The sequence below is a fragment of the Denticeps clupeoides genome, unplaced genomic scaffold (assembly GCF_900700375.1).
Source record: "Denticeps clupeoides unplaced genomic scaffold, fDenClu1.1, whole genome shotgun sequence".
In the NCBI taxonomy this organism is placed as follows: domain Eukaryota; kingdom Metazoa; phylum Chordata; class Actinopteri; order Clupeiformes; family Denticipitidae; genus Denticeps; species Denticeps clupeoides.
In genome coordinates this window covers 328,885-347,428 of record NW_021630093.1, presented here as the reverse complement: position 1 = coordinate 347,428, position 18,544 = coordinate 328,885, and the positions used below count along the sequence as shown (strand labels likewise).

Below are 18,544 nucleotides of genomic sequence, written 5' to 3'. Positions count from 1 at the left end.
GAGAAAATAAAAATGAGAAGAAAGAGTAAAGAGGGAGAAGAGAAAGAGAGGGGAGATAAAGGCTCAGAAGCCTCCCGGCTTCCGATGGAAAAACCTCTGAGCAAGAAAGCTCAAAGGTCATTTTTCCACATGTGAGCAGACTTTTATACCCCTGGCCTACAGGAAGTTGTCACTGACCAATCAGAACCTGTTGTTTCTGATGTCATGCCCCCGGTGCCTCCCATTTGGGGAAGACAAAGAGGGTGGGCGGTCCTGACGGCTGATACTTCACACGTAACCGTCAGACAAAAGACATGTAAAACAGAGGTGCCGAATCTTCACGCACAACCATCGACACAGGAATGTCACACTTCCCCCTGCAGACATCTGTTATGCAACACAAAAGCAGGCTCCCGTGATGTCCATTCTTACATGTTAAAGAACCTCTGGTTCTAGTGTCACCAGTTCTGCTCTTGTTCCGTCATCCGCAACCACCTCTCATCACACCCTCGTACCATGTGGGCTGCACCGGGTTCCACCTGCAGAACCCAGAGATCTTAAAAATGCTGAATGGGATAGTATTTTTTTTATCCGTAATTACGTGTGGAGTCATTAGTGTTTTTCTCATTATATTATATTATATTTTATGGTTTTTAAGGTTGTCGTGTGAAGACTCGGTCTCAGTCATGTGACCCCTGGCTGTTTCTCTCCAGCAGATTGTCCCTTTTTTAGCCAATTATCCTGCAGAATGAACCGCGAGTCGCCTGGCAACGTGGTCCATTCCTCAACCCGCCCTGTCCAGCGTCCAAGATCAGAGGCCCATTCATGAAGAGAACGCAGGGAGAACGGCTGAGTGAGAGCTGCAGAATCCAGTAGAGAACCCTTCACCGTGGTGCTCTCAAATCTGACACTCGTTCCGTTCCAAATTCTCATCCTCCTTGTGGAATTTTCTCATTCAGAACCATGGGAATTATGATTCAGCACACAGTAAATGAATTACACTTCAAGAACTGATGTTAACTCCATTTCAGATAACATTTGCTCTATGGCCAGAGTTAATTTTACTCAATTTAGTGTCAAAATTAACAATGAAAAGTGTAAAAATAATTAACACTGAGGTTTATTATTATAATTAGAGTAATATGATTACACCTTATTTTCACTCCAAATTTAGTTTATAACTCTCTAATGTGTAATGAAATATCACTTTTATTTCTCTGTAGTGTTATTATTACATATTCATCATATGATGCTATATTACCAAATGCCTGTCATCAAACCCATATTATGTAGCGCGTAGCTCCTCGACAATATTACTACACGGCGGGTAAATGCTGGCAACATCGGTGAAACTACATCACACCTCGGTAGCGTTCAGTGTGGGGAGGACGGGTCAGGACCGGATCCATTTTTATTTGGACCTCACAGGCGCTTCCAAGACGCGAGCAGCCCAGATTAAACCAGCACCATCCCCCAAGCAGAGGTGGGCAGGAACGAAGAACGTTTCCTCCTTTACATTTACTTCTAAGAGCAGGTTTACTACGTTTTACTAGAGTACGTTTGTGAATTCGAATCTCTATTCTACCTTCGCTCCATTGGTCATCACTCGACTCGTCACTTTTTAAACCATTTAGATGCTTTATTTCTGCCAGACAGATGCTGCCAGTAACACGTTTCACCCATCACGTGTAGCCATGCAGTCACATGACCAGACAAACCGTGGCGGCGTTCCGCGGCACGAACGCGGCATCTGCGACTGTCTCCAGTGATAAAGTGAATAGAGTCCCAGTCTTTCGTATCCACACTTTTGTGCATTTTGTAAAATGGCGCCATAAACCAAGTAGACCACTATACAGCAGTTAGTGTTATAGCCTAGCTGTTTTATTTAATATATCACAAATAATAAGCATATACAAGATAGTTTGTACACTCAGATTAATTCCACAAATTGTACTGTAATAAATTGTCAGTATTATTATTATTATTAGGAAGTACCTGAGTTATAACATTTCAATTTTTTATATTTAACATAACTCATACTTGAGTGAGGGGTGGTAGTAGCCTAGCGTGTAACACACTCACCTATAAACCAGAAGACCCAGGTTCAAACCCCACTTACTACTATCGTGTCCCTGAGCAGGACACTTAACCCTGAGTGTCTCCAGGGGGGACTGTCCCTGTAACTACTGGTTGTAAGTCTCTCTGGATAAGGACGTCTGGTAAATGCCATAAATGGAAATGATTCCATGTTTTGGCTAGTCTACCCACCCATCAACAAACCCCATCTTCTGCCTTACGGGGGGGTGAACGCCCGCTCCTACTGGACCGGGCACGCAATGCATGCTGGTACTAATCCACACTGTGTGGAGTAGAATCTTCTCTCCCGTGCAGGATGAGTTGAAGCTGTCTTTCTGTTCTGAATCAGTGCTGTAATGACTTTGTTCTCTGCTGAATTGGAACCGAGAACCGAGTTTGTCCATGTGGAACCAGCCATGCAGGCATGAAATAATCTCCATGGATTGTAGTGTGAGGACTGGAGACTGGAGACTGGATTCAGCCTGGACGCTGTGGACGGGGCAGCGAAGAGGAACGAGGTCCTGCTCGGTTCTCACCTTCTGTCCCTCTGTAGTGCCATCACGCTGGACAACACCCTGGTCATCCTGTCCTCCGTGGCCCCGGATGCTGGCCGCTACTACGTCCAGGCCGTCAATGACAAGAACGGAGAGAACAAAACCAGCCAGCCAGTCACACTGTCTGTGGAGAGTGAGTTCTCACTTACACACACACACACACAACTTCACACCATTACTCTTTAGGACGTTCTCACGTTGTGCTTGTAGAACGTGAACCTGTGCCCATGGAGGGAGTGTGTGTTCTCATGGTGTGTGTGTGTGTGTGTGTGTTATTTCTAAACAGACATCGGCGGCCCCGCTGACCCCATTGCCCCCACCATCGTCATCCCACCCAGAAACACCAGCGTCGTGTCGGGCACCTCAGAGGTCACCATGGAGTGTGTGGCCAACGCCCGGTCAGTGACCTTTCAACCCTTGTGTACTGAGCTGGTGTTCTTAGCGCGCGAACTAAACAGCGGTTCTGCGTTCTGCAGGCCGCTGATCAAGCTGAGCATCAGTTGGCGTAAAGACGGCGCGGCGGTGAGGAGCGGCCTGAGCGACTTCAACCGCAGACTGACCGTCCTGAGCCCGGCGGTCAGCGACTCGGGTTTTTACCAGTGTGAGGCCGTCCTGCGCAGCAGCAGCGTTCCGTCCGTCAGCGCCGGCGCCTACCTGCACGTGCTCGGTAACGCCCCTCTCCCCAAGCTCCGCCTCCAACGCTCGTCCAGCCAGAGGTTTATTCTCACCAGGTGCACGTGTGTGTGTTCTTCAGAACCCCCTCAGTTTGTGAAGGAACCAGACAAGCACATCACTGCTGAGATGGAGAAGGTGGTGGACATTCCCTGCCAGGCCAGAGGTGAGTGTGTGGGTGTGTGTGTGTGTGTGAGTGTGAGATGGATTCTGTGTGTGTTCTAGGTGTTCCCTCAGCACGATATTGTGCGGTATGAGCAGTCTGTGTGTGTGTGTGTGTGTGTTTGTGTGTGTGTGTGTGTGATGGATTCTGTGTGTGTTCTAGGTGTTCCCTCAGCACGATATTGTGCGGTATGAGCAGTCTGTGTGTGTTTGTGTGTGTGTGTGTGTATGCGTGTGTGTGATTGATTCTGTGTGTGTTCTAGGTGTTCCCTCAGCACGATATTGTGCGGTATGAGCAGGCCGTGTGTGTGTGTTTGTGTGTGTGTATGTGTGTGTGTGTGTGTGTGTGTATGCGTGTGTGTGATTGATTCTGTGTGTGTTCTAGGTGTTCCCTCAGCACGATATTGTGCGGTATGAGCAGTCTGTGTGTGTGTGTGTTTGTGTGTGTGTGTGTATGCGTGTGTGTGTGTGATGGATTCTGTGTGTGTTCTAGGTGTTCCCTCAGCACGATATTGTGCGGTATGAGCAGTCTGTGTGTGTGTGTGTGTGTGTTTGTGTGTGTGTGTGTGTGATGGATTCTGTGTGTGTTCTAGGTGTTCCCTCAGCACGATATTGTGCGGTATGAGCAGTCTGTGTGTGTTTGTGTGTGTGTGTGTGTATGCGTGTGTGTGATTGATTCTGTGTGTGTTCTAGGTGTTCCCTCAGCACGATATTGTGCGGTATGAGCAGGCCGTGTGTGTGTGTTTGTGGTGTGTGTATGTGTGGTGTGTGTGTGTGTGTGTGTATGCGTGTGTGTGATTGATTCTGTGTGTGTTCTAGGTGTTCCCTCAGCACGATATTGTGCGGTATGAGCAGTCTGTGTGTGTGTGTGTTTGTGTGTGTGTGTGTATGCGTGTGTGTGTGTGATGGATTCTGTGTGTGTTCTAGGTGTTCCCTCAGCACGATATTGTGCGGTATGAGCAGTCTGTGTGTGTGTGTGTTTGTGTGTGTGTATGCGTGTGTGTGATTGATTCTGTGTGTGTTCTAGGTGTTCCCTCAGCACAATATTGTGCGGTATGAGCAGGCCGTGTGTGTGCGTGCGTGTGTGTGTGATGGATTGTGTGTGTGTTCTAGGTGTTCCCTCAGCACGATATTGTGCGGTATGAGCAGTCTGTGTGTGGTGTGTGTTTGTGTGTGTGTGTGTATGCGTGTGTGTGTGTGTGTGTATGCGTGTGTGTGATTGATTCTGTGTGTGTTCTAGGTGTTCCCTCAGCACGATATTGTGCGGTATGAGCAGTCTGTGTGTGTGTGTGTTTGTGTGTGTGTGTGTATGCGTGTGTGTGTGTGATGGATTCTGTGTGTGTTCTAGGTGTTCCCTCAGCACGATATTGTGCGGTATGAGCAGTCTGTGTGTGTGTGTGTTTGTGTGTGTGTATGCGTGTGTGTGATTGATTCTGTGTGTGTTCTAGGTGTTCCCTCAGCACAATATTGTGCGGTATGAGCAGGCCGTGTGTGTGCGTGCGTGTGTGTGTGATGGATTGTGTGTGTGTTCTAGGTGTTCCCTCAGCACGATATTGTGCGGTATGAGCAGTCTGTGTGTGTGTGTGTTTGTGTGTGTGTGTGTATGCGTGTGTGTGTGTGTGTGATGGATTCTGTGTGTGTTCTAGGTGTTCCCTCAGCACGATATTGTGCGGTATGAGCAGTCTGTGTGTGTGTGTGTTTGTGTGTGTGTATGCGTGTGTGTGATTGATTCTGTGTGTGTTCTAGGTGTTCCCTCAGCACGATATTGTGCGGTATGAGCAGTCCGTGTGTGTGTGTGTGTGATGGATTGTGTGTGTGTTCTAGGTGTTCCCCAGCCTGATATTGTGTGGTATAAGGACGCTGTACCCATCAGCCCGGTGAAGACGCCGCGGTACCGGGTTCTAACGGGCGGCAGCCTGCAGGTGAACGGCCTCCTGCCCGACGACACCGGAATGTTCCAGTGTTTTGCCCGGAACTCTGCAGGAGAGGTGCAGACCAACACCTACCTCGCCGTCACCAGTGAGTCCCGTGACCTCCTACCACACACACACACACACACACACACACACACACCACACACACGTTCATTTTACATGAAACATTCCACACGGTTCCGCCTGGAATGACAGCAGCCAGTGTGTGGTGTGTGTGTGTGGTGTGTGTGTGGTGTGTGTGTGTGGTGTGTGTGTGTGTGTGCTACATCTCCCAGGCATCGCTCCAAACATCACTGCTGGCCCGTCAGACAGCACGGTGATTGACAGCATGTCCGTCATTCTGCACTGCGAGACGTCCGGAGCGCCCCGCCCTGCCATCACCTGGCAGAAAGGTGTGTAACTCACACACACGCACACAAACACCTCTGAGCCACACACACACCACCCGTTCCTGGGTTCCGTAGGGCTCTGTTGGAGTCTGTGAGTGTGATCTGTGTGTTAGGTGAGCGCGTTCTGGCGTCCGGTTCCGTCCAGCTGCCGCGCTTCACTCTGCTGGAGTCGGGCAGTCTGCTCATAAGCCCCTCCCACATCTCGGACGCCGGCACCTACACCTGCATGGCCAGCAACTCCCGCGGCATCGACGAGGCGTCGGCTGACCTGGTGGTGTGGGGTGAGTGTGTGTTTGTGTTGACGCGTGTGTGTGGTCATCATGATTTTGTGTTGAACAGTGTGTGTGTGTGTGTGTGTTTTATATGCAGCTCGGACGCGCATCACGGCGCCACCTCAGGACCAGAGTGTGATTAAAGGGACCAAAGCCACCATGACCTGCGGCGTGACCCATGACCCCAGCGTCACCATCAGGTAGGATGGAACAGCAGGTTCCGTACTGGATGGTGGAGCTGGAGGAATTCTGGGTAAATTGTGGGCGTGGTGATGAATGGAGACAGTGACCTCTCCGGGCGGTTCTGTCTTGGATGGCGGTGCAGTACACAGCATAATGAACTTTGACCTCTGCGCACCGTGGCGCATTTTCCCGTGACCTGTAGTATCGAAGCGGGCGAAACACACACACACGATGTGGGACGGAGGAACAGCTGATCCCAACAACCTCCGACAAGGTTCCGCGTTTGGTCGATCTTCTCCGTTCTTGTGTTCGGCCCGCGCTCACCTGACGCCACGGACTGCCGTCTGTGGCTTTAGAAAAGTGGGCGTGGTAAATATTATGGGCGGGGCGTTGTGTTTTCTGCAGGTTCGTCTGGGAGAAGGACGGCGCGGTGATCAGCCCTCAGTCCCGTGTCCAGCTGGACGGGGACGGAACGCTGCACATCTCTCAGACGTGGTCGGGCGACATCGGCACCTACACCTGCAGGGTGACATCGGTGGGCGGGAACGACTCGCGTAGCGCGCACCTGCGCGTCAGGTGACCCCCTCCACATCCCGCCCACTCCGTCCCTCGTAGCGGTCTTCATCGCTCTTCATCGCGCTTCAACTCGGTTCCTCTCCAACAGGCAGCTGCCGCACTCCCCGGAGAACCCCACCGCCATCCTCAGCACCGCGGAGAAGAGGGCCATCAACCTGACGTGGGCCAAGCCTTTTGATGGCAACAGCCCCCTGATCCGCTATGTTCTCGAGGTGTCAGAGAACAGTGAGTTGCGCATGGAACCAGTTAAATCATCGATCGATCATTTCATTCATTAATAATGCATCCTAATGAAGTTGCCTAGCAACAGATCAGCCAATACTTCCTTTCTCGTGGCTCCACCCAGACGCTCCCTGGACGATCCTATTGGCCAACATCGAGCCGGTGTCCACAGCGGTGACCGTCAGCGGCCTCGTCCCTGCACGTTCTTACCAGTTCCGTCTCTGTGCCGTCAACGACGTGGGCAAGGGCCAGTTCAGCAAGGAGACGGACCGGTGAGGAACCGGCCGGGTTCCGGACCCGCTCCCTGCCAGGAGATACCGCAGATACACGGTTCTGTCTGTCTGTCTCCTCGCAGAATCTCCCTCCCCGAGGAGCCGCCCAGCGCCCCGCCTCAGAACGTCATCGCCAGCGGCCGCACCAACCAGTCCATCATGATCCAGTGGCAGCCGCCGCCCGAGAGCCACCAGAACGGGGTTCTGCGGGGCTACAGCATCCGGTGAGCATAGCCCCGCCCACACAATACACCCTGCGACCTTTAACCCCCAGTACCCCCACGTCGGCAAGACAAAAACGTTCAGACACCTTGCAGGAACCGTTCTCCTGATGTTCTACTTTACATCCTGAGCCGGTAAATGTTGGGAATGTCCTGAAACTGGAGCTTCATTCTGATGACGCTCTGCTGCCACCTGCTGATGTTCTCAAAATTAGAGATCCGATCCGAGGAAAAGTAACGGTTTTTCATGTTCTTATCCTTACGAGCGGAACCTTCTGGTTTTCATGTCCCAGGTACCGTCTGACCGGGATGCCCGTCGACATCCAGTACAAGAACATCACCGACCCGGACGTCACCAACCTGCTGCTGGAAGATCTGATCATCTGGACCAACTACGAGATGGAGGTGGCGGCCTACAACCGTGCTGGCGTGGGCATCTACAGCCACAAGGTCACCGAGTGGACGCTGCAGGGAGGTGGGGCCACGTTCTTCATTTACATAGAACCCTGTCGGTCCAGCAGAAGGACGTGTTCCTCATCAGATTACATTTTATTTACTGTGTTTCACATGATGGAACCTTCAACATTTCTGTCAGATCCTCTCAAAAGTAAAACTAGAATGGAAGCTGTGAACTAGAACCACGTTCCGCGTTCTGCTCTTTTAATAACGAGAACGTGGAGAACATGCGTAATAGAACTGATTGAAGTGTACTGGCCGCCGGGCGGAAGAACCGATCTGCTGATTTAAGCGGCTCGGCGATGCCGGAACCCGAGTTTATTCAAGTTTAAGGGGCGCGGTGGCGGTAAAGGAACATCCCGTTCTCCCGACTCCATGGCAGCAGTGTTGATGTTTTATCGGTTGTTCCGGCTCCGCCGCGGCAGACCTCCGGAGATCTTCAGTCACCTTGGAAATGGTGTTCCGTCTTGGTTCTCGCAGTTCCCACCGTGGCCCCTGGCGACGTGCAGGCCGAGGCGGTCAACTCCACCACCATCCGCTTCACCTGGGCCGCGCCCAACCCGCAGTTCATCAACGGCATCAACCAGGGTTACAAGGTCAGGCACAATTCTTCTCAACGTTTCTGTTCTAAACCATCTTCACTTTCGAAGATGCAGATGTTGGTGGAGATGATGTGTCTGGAGTGAGGTTCTGCTGAGGTTCTGGGAAGGAACAGAGCAGAAGAGAATGATGATTACTTACTGGTTGTTCTAGTTCTGTTCTTCAGCCTGAGATACAGAACATTGAGGAGAGACTCTCCCTCACACAGTACCTGTCTAACAGCGGTTCTCCGTCTCCGTCTGTGTGAGTGCTGCGGGGGTGATTACTGGAACATTAATGGGCAGCTGGGGACGTAGCTGCCCCTTTATTCATCGGTTTATTCCTCCATCAGAACCCCAACGTCCCACCCCGGTTCTCAGTTCATGCGCTTTGTGGCCCAGTCCATCACATACAGCCCCCAGTAGAACCATACGGAACGTTACTAGAACCGCCGTTTGTGTTTGTGTGCAGCTGCTGGCGTGGGAACCGGCGCAGGAGGAGGAGATGACGGTGGTGACGGTGCGACCCAACTTCCAGGACAACGTCCATGTGGGCTACGTCAGCAGCCTGAAGAAGTTCACGCAGTACCTCACCTCTGTCCTCTGCTTCACCACACCTGGAGATGGACCCCGCAGCCCCGCCCGACCCGTCCACACACACGAGGACAGTGAGTCACAAATACACTCACAAAACCCTGCTGTCGCTGTGTGTGTGTATGTTGGTGTGTGTTAGTGCATGTATGTTGATGTGTGTGTGTGTGTGTGTGAGTATATGTGTGTGTTGATATGTGTGTGTATGTTGATGTGTGTGTGTGTGTTTGTGTGTGTGTGAGTATATGTGTATGTTGATATGTGATGTGTGTGTGTGTCACCTTGGAAATGGTGTTGTGTGATGTGTGTGTGTGTGTGTGTGTGTGTGAGTATATGTGTGTGTTGATGTGTGTGTGTATGTTGATGTGAGTATACGTGTGTGTTGATGTGTGTGTGTGTGAGTATATGTGTGTGTTGATGTATGTGTGTATGTTGGTGTGTGTGTGTGTGTGTGAGTATACGTGTGTGTTGATGTGTGTGTGTGTGAGTATACGTGTGTGTTGATGTGTGTGTGTGTGAGTATATGTGTGTGTTGATGTGTGTGTGTGTGAGTATACGTGTGTGTTGTTCTCCCTCTGCAGCCCCTGGTGCTGTGGGTCACCTGAGCTTTACCGAGATCCTGGACACGTCACTCAAGGTCAGCTGGAGAGAACCTCACGAGAAGAACGGCATCCTCACTGGTACCCATCATGCCCTGCGTCACCCTCTCACCCCGCCTTTTACCACACCCACCTTTCTCACTCCGCCCTCTCACTCCCATCAGGCTACCGCATCTCGTGGGAGGAATACAACCGCACAAACACACGCGTCACACACTACCTGCCCAACGTCACCCTGGAGTACCGGGTCACCGGCCTGACCGCCCTCACCACCTACACCATAGAGGTGGCAGGCATGACGTCCAAGGGACAGGGACAGCTGTCCTCCTCCACCATATCATCAGGAGTACCACCAGGTCTGGTTAATTGTTTGTCTGACTGGCTGTCTGATAAAGATCTTTACTCGAGAAGCCATTTAATGATCAGTGACTCAAAATGCTCATTTTGTGCATCTGGATTGTCTTGTGTTCTCCGTGTTTTTGCTCCCATCTGAGTCCATTTCACCTCCTGTTCCAGTTTCGTTTTGCTGGAATTGTTCATGAAGAAACACAACTGTTTAATTGACAAATTACGTTGTAATTAATGTTTGTTTTTTGTTACTTTTTATTGTATTTTGTGTTTTATTATTTAGATATGTGTTGTTATATTAATAATAAATAGTAATAATAAATGTTATTTACTCACTGTGCTGTGTGTATTATCCACTAGAGGGCAGCACCATGGCCTAGAATGAGATCCAGAGAAGCAACATTCACTCCCAGTGTATGATCCAGGTTCTTATGTACTGTTCCGTACGCCATATTATTTAAAATGTCTGTCTGTTCTCTCTCTCTCTCTGTCAGAGCTGCCTGGTCCTCCTACTAATTTGGCCATCTCCAACATCGGGCCACGTTCCGTCACGCTGCAGTTCAAACCCGGATACGATGGCAAGACGTCCATTTCCCGTTGGCTGGTGGAGGCCCAGGTGGGCTGTGTGTGTCTCTTACTGTGTGTGTGTGTGTGTGTGTGTGTGTGTGTGTGTGTGTTGAGTGCTTTATAAGTGTGCGCTATTGTCTCTCAGGTCAGCGCTGTTGGTGAAAACGAGGACTGGACGATGGTTCATCAGCTGGTGAATGAACCGGATGCCCGGTCTCTGGAGGTCCCCGCCCTAAACCCCTACACCTTCTACAGGTACATTAGAACCAAGTAAACCCCCCGAGTAACATGGATACAGAATGAGAGAGTGATGAGTGATCAATTCGTGTTGAGGCAAGTTCAGCGACTTTTGTTTTTCTCGCAGTACCTGGCTGTAGTGCTGAGTTTGGAAAGCTGCTCATTGTTCTACTTCTTCCAAGCATTCGGGCCCCTGGTGGTCCCGTAATCGCACTGCGACGCTAACCTCAACGTGGCACATCAGCAAGCTGCGCTGCAAACTTGTTCGGTTCTGTCGTTTTTTGAGCATGAGGCGAGGTGGATGGTAGTTTGTTTGGTTCTGTCGTTTTTTGAGTGTGATGCGAGGTGGATGGTAGTTTGTTTGGTTCTGTCATTTTTTTGAGCATGATGCGAGGTGGATGGTAGTTTGTTTGGTTCTGTCGTTTTTTGAGCATGAGGCGAGGTGGATGGTAGTTTGTTTGGTTCTGTCTTTTTTTGAGCATGAGGCGAGGTGGATGGTAGTTTGTTTGGTTCTGTCGTTTTTTTGAGCGTGATGCGAGGTGGGTTGGAGTTTGTTTGGTTCTGTTGTTTTTGAGTGTGAGGCGAGGTGGGTTGGAGTTTGTTTGGTTCTGTTGTTTTTTGAGTGTGAGGCGAGGTGGATGGGAGTTTGTTTGGTTCTGTCGTTTTTGAGCGTGATGCGAGGTGGATTGGAGTTTGTTTGGTTCTGTTGTTTTTGTGTGTGAGGCGAGGTGGATAGGAGTGTGTTTGGTTCTGTCATTTTTTTGGTTCTGATTTTTTTTTTGGTTCTGTTGTTTTTTTAGTGTGAGGCGAGGTTGATGCGAGTTTGTTTGATTCCATAGTTTTTTGAGCATGAGGTGAGGTGGATGGGAGTTTATTTTGTTCTGGGTTTTTTTGAGTGTGAGGTGAGGTGGATGGGAGTTTGTCTGATTTAGTCGTTTTTTGAGTGTGAGGTGGGTTGGAGTTTGTTTGGTTCTGTCGTTTTTTGAGCATGAGGTGAGGTGGATGGGAGTTTGTTTGGTTCTGTTGTTTTTGAATGTGAGGTGAGGTGGATGGCAGTTTGTTTGATTTTGTCGTTTTTGGAGGACTGGGCGAGGTGGGTTGGAGTTTGTTTGGTTTGTCGTTTTTTGAGGGTGATGCGAGGTGGGTTGGAGTTTGTTTGATTTTGTCGTTTTTGGAGGACTGGGCGAGGTGGGTTGGAGTTTGTTTGGTTCTGTCGTTTTTGAGTGTGAGGCAAGGTGGATGGGAGTTTGTTTGGTTCTGTCGTTTTTGAGTGTGAGGCAAGGTGGATGGGAGTTTGTTTGATTTTGTCGTTTTTGGAGGACTGGGCGAGGTGGGTTGGAGTATGTTTGGTTCTGTCGTTTTTGAGTGTGAGGCGAGGTGGATGGGAGTTTGTTTGATTTTGTCGTTTTTGGAGGACTGGGCGAGGTGGGTTGGAGTTTGTTTGGTTCTGTATTTTTTGAGCGTCATGCGAGGTGGGTTGGAGTTTGTTTGTTTCTGTCGTTTTTGAGTGTGAGGTGAGGTGGATGGGAGTTTGTTTGGTTCTGTCGTTTTTGAGTATGAGGTAAGGTGGATGGGAGTTTGTTTGGTTCTGTTGTTTTTGAGTGTGAGGTGAGGTGGATGGGAGTTTGTTTGGTTCTGTCGTTTTTGAGTGTGAGGTGAGGTGGATGGGAGTTTATTTTGTTCTGGGTTTTTTTGAGTGTGAGGTGAGGTGGATGGGAGTTTGTCTGATTTAGTCGTTTTTTGAGTGTGAGGTGGGTTGGAGTTTGTTTGGTTCTGTTGTTTTTGAGCATGAGGTGAGGTGGATGGGAGTTTGTTTGGTTCTGTCGTTTTTTGAGCATGAGGTGAGGTGGATGGGAGTTTGTTTGGTTCTGTTGTTTTTGAATGTGAGGTGAGGTGGATGGGAGTTTGTTTGATTTTGTCGTTTTTGGAGGACTGGGCGAGGTGGGTTGGAGTTTGTTTGGTTTGTCGTTTTTTGAGGGTGATGCGAGGTGGGTTGGAGTTTGTTTGATTTTGTCGTTTTTGGAGGACTGGGCGAGGTGGGTTGGAGTTTGTTTGGTTCTGTCGTTTTTGAGTGTGAGGCCAGGTGGATGGAAGTTTGTTTGATTTTGTCGTTTTTGGAGGACTGGGCGAGGTGGGTTGGAGTTTGTTTGGTTCTGTCGTTTTTGAGTGTGAGGCGAGGTGGATGGGAGTTTGTTTGATTTTGTCGTTTTTGGAGGACTGGGCGAGGTGGGTTGGAGTTTGTTTGGTTCTGTCGTTTTTGAGTGTGAGGCGAGGTGGGTTGGAGTTTGTTTGTTTCTGTCGTTTTTGAGTGTGAGGTGAGGTGGATGAGAGTTTGTTTGGTTCTGTCGTTTTTGAGTGTGAGGTAAGGTGGATGGGAGTTTGTTTGGTTCTGTCATTTTTGAGTGTGAGGTGAGATGGATGGGAGTTTGTTTGGTTCTGTCGTTTTTGAGCGGGATGTGAGGTGGATGGGAGTTTTTTTGGTTCTGTCGTTTTTGAGTGTGAGGTGGATGGGAGTTTGTTTGATTTTGTCGTTTTTGGAGGACTGGGCGAGGTGGGTTGGAGTTTGTTTGGTTCTGTCGTTTTTGAGCGTGATGCGAGGTGGATGGGAGTTTGTTTGGTTTTTGTCGTTTTTGAATGTGAGGTGAGGTGGATGGGAGTTTGTTTGGTTCTGTCGTTTTTGAATGTGAGGTGAGGTGGATGGGAGTTTGTTTGGTTTTGTCATTTTTGGAGGACTGGGCGAGGTGGGTTGGAGTTTGTTTTGTTCTGTCGTTTTTGAGCGTGATGCGAGGTGGATGGGAGTTTGATTTTTGTCATTTTTGAGTGTGAGGTGAGGTGGAAGGGAGTTTGTTTGGTTCTGTCGTTTTTGAATGTGAGGTGAGGTGGATGGGAGTTTGTTTGGTTTTGTCGTTTTTGGAGGACTGGGCGAGGTGGGTTGGAGTTTGTTTGGTTCTGTCGTTTTTGAGCGTCATGCGAGGCGGATGGGAGTTTGGTTTTTGTCGTTTTTGAGTGTGAGGTGAGGTGGAAGGGAGTTTGTTTGGTTCTGTCATTTTTGAGTGTGAGGTGAGGTGGAAGAGAGTTTGTTTGGTTCTGTCGTTTTTGAATGTGAGGTGAGGTGGATGGGAGTTTGTTTGTTTCTGTCGTTTTTGAGTGTGAAGTGGATGGGAGTTTGTTTGATTTTGTCGTTTTTGGAGGACTGGGCGAGGTGGGTTGGAGTTTGTTTGGTTCTGTCGTTTTTGAGTGTGAGGTGAGGTGGATGGGAGTTTGTTTGGTTCTGTCGTTTTTGAGTGTGAGGTGAGGTGGAAGGGAGTTTGTTTGGTTCTGTCGTTTTTGAGTGTGAGGTGAGGTGGATGGGAGTTTGTTTGTTTCTTTCGTTTTTGAATGTGAGGTGAGGTGGATGGGAGTTTGTTTGGTTCTGTCGTTCTTGAGCGTCATGCGAGGTGGATGGGAGTTTGTTTGTGTGCTCAACAGCACCACCAGGTGGAATAAAGTTGTATGTAAAAAGATTGATATTTGGTGTCCCTGTATAGATAAAATATTATCACAAAAATATTACAATGTATTCCTGTATCAGTATTTTCTAACAGCCCTTATTAGAACCCAGATGGAATTGGCGCAGGGTGTGACCATTTGATGTTGACTGCTGGTCTTGTGCTGTCAGGTTCCGGATGCGACAGGTGAACATCGTGGGGACCAGCCCCCCCAGCCAGCCTTCCAGAAAGATCCAAACTCTACAGGCCCCGCCCGACATCGCCCCCGCCAACGTCACCTTACGCACCGCCAGCGAAACCAGCCTGTGGCTACGATGGGTGGTGTGTAGAGGACACACACACACACACACACACACACACACACAATCATGATGGGAAATCATGGCAGGGCCTCAGCCAATCAGAATTCCTGTCTGTCTGTTGTTCAGCCGCTGCCAGAGTGGGAGTACAACGGGAACCCAGAGATGGTCGGGTACCGTGTCCAGTACTCTCGCACCGGCGCCCCGACCAGGGCGCTGACCCACGTGGTGGCGGACCGGCTGGAGCGCGAGTTCACCATCGAGGACCTGGAGGAGTGGACCGAGTACGAGGTGCGGGTTCAGGCCCTCAATGGCATCGGCACCGGGCCCTGGAGCCAGCCGGTCAGGGGCCGAACCAGGGAGTCTGGTGAGTGTGTGTGTGTGTGTGTGTGTGTGTGTGTGTGTATGTGTGTGTGTGGGGGTATTGCTCCTGCAGACGATGGTCTAAGTTTTTTAACTAGAACCAAACGACTCAGAGGAGAACCTTGAACAATCTTTTATTATTCAATGTTAATGTGTGTGTGTGTGTGTGTGTGTGTGTGTGTGTGTGTGTGTTCTGATGGGACGGGGGGAAGGGAGTGTGTGTTGAGGAAATTGGGAGCACATGGATCTTGAGAGGGAAGGAATTCTTATTCTCCACATTTTCTCTCAGCAAATTCCACACATCCTGCGTTCCACCAGCAGAGCCTGGGCTTTTCCACAATAAAACCTTCCCCATATGGGCATGGCTGGACCAGACTGACTGTGTGTGTGTGTGTGTGTGTGTGTGTGTGTGTGTGTGTGTGTGTGTTGTGTGTTTATATCCCTCTGGACGTTTGGAATAGGCACCAGAAATCTAACCACATCGAGGCAGAACAAAAATTCTGTTTTTAGGCAGAAATTAGATCTGAATTTTGATACGTCCTTTTCTCTTTCTGATCTCTTCTCTTCTCAAAGTTCTGTTATCTTCTCTTTTGTTCTCTTGTTTTGTTGAATTTTTTCATCCATTTTTCATTATCTCCAAAACACCAGCTGAATCCATAACCGTTCTGCAGAAACCATAATCTGCCATTTCTTTTATCTCAGTGCCCTCCTGCGGACCCACCAATGTCTCGGCATTTGCCACCACGTCCAGCAGCATCCTGGTGCGCTGGTTTGAGGTTCCAGAGCCAGACCGGAATGGCCTTATCCTCGGATATAAGGTTCAGCAAATGCATCCCTCATTCCCAAGTAACTGGAGTAATCAGTGATGGAACTGCCTGCATTTTAGAATTTAGAACTGATGTTCCGCGTACTGGGATATATCATAATATCAGAACCTCTCGAACCATAAGACCATAATATCATTCAGTGGTTCCTGACGTTCATCATCTTCTCTCCCAGGTGGTGTATAAGGAGAAAGACTTGGACAGTCCTCTCCATTTCTGGACGGTGGAGGGAAACGCCACCCACAGCGTGCAGCTGAGCGGCCTTGGGAAGTACGTTCTGTACGAGATCCAGGTTCTGGCCTTCACCCGCATCGGAGACGGCATTCCAACCTCGCCGCCCATCCTGGAACGCACGCTGGATGACGGTGGGTTCCACAGCGGAAGAGCACGTTTCAAACCACATTCTGGGTTCCAGTTGGTTCCGGGAAGAATTCCTCACGCTCCTCTGTTACAGTTCCAGGGCCTCCAGTCGGAATTCTCTTCCCAGAAGTCCGGACCACTTCGGTGCGTCTGATCTGGCAGTCCCCGTCCCAACCCAACGGCATCATCCTGGGTGTGTCAACGTTGTCCCCAAACACAGAAAAACACACCGGTGTTCCTTCTCCTAACCAACCACTTCTCACGTCCGTTCTCAGCCTATCAGATCACGTACCGCCTGAACTCCACAAACAGCAACACTGCCAGTGTGGACGTTCTAAACCCCAGCGCACGGCAGTACACCGTCACCGGCCTGAAGCCCGAGTCCGTCTACGTGTTCCGCATCACGGCGCAGACGCGGAAGGGCTGGGGGGAGGCGGCCGAGGCGCTAGTGGTCACCACCGAGAAGAGAGGTTCCGTCTCTACTGTACACATGTACTCTGTATTCAGGGGGTTCTACTGAGCTGTACCATTAATTAGAACCCTAATAATCAGATCCCCGGTGGTCATCACCGAGACGAGAGGTTCTGTATCTACCGTACACATATACTCTGAATTCAGGGGGTTCTACTGAGCTGTACAATTATTAGAACCCTAATAATCAGAACCCCGGTGGTCATCACCGAGACGAGAGGTTCTGTATCTACCGTACACATATACTCTGAATTCAGGGGGTTCTACTGAGCTGTACAATTATTAGAACCCTAATAATCAGAACCCTGGTGGTCATCACCGAGACGAGAGGTTCTGTTTCTACTATACCCATATACTTGACTTCAGGGGGTTCTACAGAACTGTGCCATTATTAGAACCCTAATAATCAGATCCCCGGTTATCATCAATGAGACGAGAGGTTCTGTATCTACCGTACACATATACTCTGAATTCAGGGGGTTCTACTGAGCTGTACCACTATTAGAACCCTAATAATCAGAACCCTGGTGGTCACTTCCAAAAAGAGAGGTTCTGCCTTTCACATATACTCTGATTTGAAGGGGTTCTAAAGAACTGCACCATATCTTAAACTCTAATAATGACCTCTATGCAGATTATTACATGATTTGAAACCCTGCAGGTGTTTATGTATTTTAACCTTTGACCTCCAGCTCGACCCCAGCCTACTAGCCGGCCCGCCGTGCCGCAGGAGAACGTGCAGGCGCGCAGTGTGCTGTTGTCATGGGAACCAGGCAGCGATGGCTTGTCGCCAGTGAGGTACTACACCATACAAGTGCGGGAACTGCCCAGCAGCAACTGGACGGTCCACTCGGCGTCCGTCAACCACGAGGCCACGACCTACAGCGTTGACCGGTGACACTCGGCCCCTGGCATATCCGACCCACGAGGCGCGGAACTGAGGAACTGACCCGTGTTCTCTGCTTCAGGCTGAAGCCGTTCACCTCGTACCAGTTCAGAGTGAAGGCCACCAACGACATTGGGGACAGCGAGTACAGCGAGGAGAGCGAGGCCATCACCACGCTGCAGGACGGTCCGTCTCGGTCTTTATCTTTCTGTCTGATCTAGAACGTCTGCTGGGGCCTCAGGCGGCCTGTCTGTGATTCATGAGTCGGCTGGATGTGAGAACGGAACAAATGAAGGTGTTTGATGGTCCGTCACGGCGGTGACAGATATCAGAACCCGCCCGCGGCGCCGCTCTCCAGCCCGTCTCTGGCGTTACTCATCCTGTGATCTGATCTTATCTGAGTCCGGTTCTCCGCGTTGATTCTCTCTCTCTCTCTCTCTCTCTCTCCACACAGCCCCTGACGAAGCTCCCATAATCCTCTCTGTCACCCCTCACACCACCACGTCGGTGCTGGTTTGTTGGCAGGTGAGCTCTCACCAGGGGGGTTAATGAAAGGTTCTCCGCACGCGCCGTAATTGAAGGTGGTGGGGGGGCGGAGCCGGTGCCGCCCCGGTCCTGTCCCGTCACGCTCGCTGCGCTGCTTTTATTCCGGGGAATTTCGGCAGTTAATGAAGTGAAGGTTCCGCGTGGGTTTTACTGCTGTGCCTCTGTCGGAACACGCTGCTCAGAATCTACACGATGAAATGGCGGAGAACCCTGCCTGGAGATCATCATGTCAGATCATTATGGGTTTTTTCCTGTCTGCACATCTAGATGTTTGATATGATCCAGGCCCAGAATGTTCCTTTCTTACGTTCCGATCACAGCACGTCCTGTTATTAAAGTTCTGTTCCTCATATGAAAACAGCTGATAATTAAGTTTCGTGTTGATGGTGCTGCAGCCCCCCTCCGAGGAGAAGATCAAC

General features: G+C 50.0%; 1 protein-coding gene across 1 annotated transcript in view; it reads left to right on the top strand.

The window, feature by feature from the left end:
* sdk2b (sidekick cell adhesion molecule 2b) overlaps positions 1-18,544 on the top strand; it is a 41,644-nt gene that overhangs the window by 9,434 nt on the left and 13,666 nt on the right. Inside the window, exons 4-32 of the mRNA XM_028968814.1 lie at positions 2,609-2,742; positions 2,896-3,007; positions 3,086-3,276; positions 3,364-3,447; positions 5,268-5,462; positions 5,653-5,769; positions 5,880-6,047; positions 6,136-6,238; positions 6,627-6,797; positions 6,886-7,022; positions 7,144-7,291; positions 7,375-7,515; positions 7,806-7,987; positions 8,449-8,564; positions 9,019-9,214; positions 9,719-9,817; positions 9,901-10,092; positions 10,579-10,700; positions 10,797-10,906; positions 14,547-14,697; positions 14,805-15,042; positions 15,741-15,856; positions 16,038-16,227; positions 16,317-16,415; positions 16,498-16,692; positions 17,386-17,587; positions 17,662-17,765; positions 18,034-18,104; positions 18,521-18,544. Coding sequence (XP_028824647.1) covers positions 2,609-2,742; positions 2,896-3,007; positions 3,086-3,276; positions 3,364-3,447; positions 5,268-5,462; positions 5,653-5,769; positions 5,880-6,047; positions 6,136-6,238; positions 6,627-6,797; positions 6,886-7,022; positions 7,144-7,291; positions 7,375-7,515; positions 7,806-7,987; positions 8,449-8,564; positions 9,019-9,214; positions 9,719-9,817; positions 9,901-10,092; positions 10,579-10,700; positions 10,797-10,906; positions 14,547-14,697; positions 14,805-15,042; positions 15,741-15,856; positions 16,038-16,227; positions 16,317-16,415; positions 16,498-16,692; positions 17,386-17,587; positions 17,662-17,765; positions 18,034-18,104; positions 18,521-18,544 — 4,108 coding nt within the window. The remainder of the gene's footprint in view (positions 1-2,608; positions 2,743-2,895; positions 3,008-3,085; positions 3,277-3,363; positions 3,448-5,267; positions 5,463-5,652; positions 5,770-5,879; positions 6,048-6,135; positions 6,239-6,626; positions 6,798-6,885; positions 7,023-7,143; positions 7,292-7,374; positions 7,516-7,805; positions 7,988-8,448; positions 8,565-9,018; positions 9,215-9,718; positions 9,818-9,900; positions 10,093-10,578; positions 10,701-10,796; positions 10,907-14,546; positions 14,698-14,804; positions 15,043-15,740; positions 15,857-16,037; positions 16,228-16,316; positions 16,416-16,497; positions 16,693-17,385; positions 17,588-17,661; positions 17,766-18,033; positions 18,105-18,520) is intronic.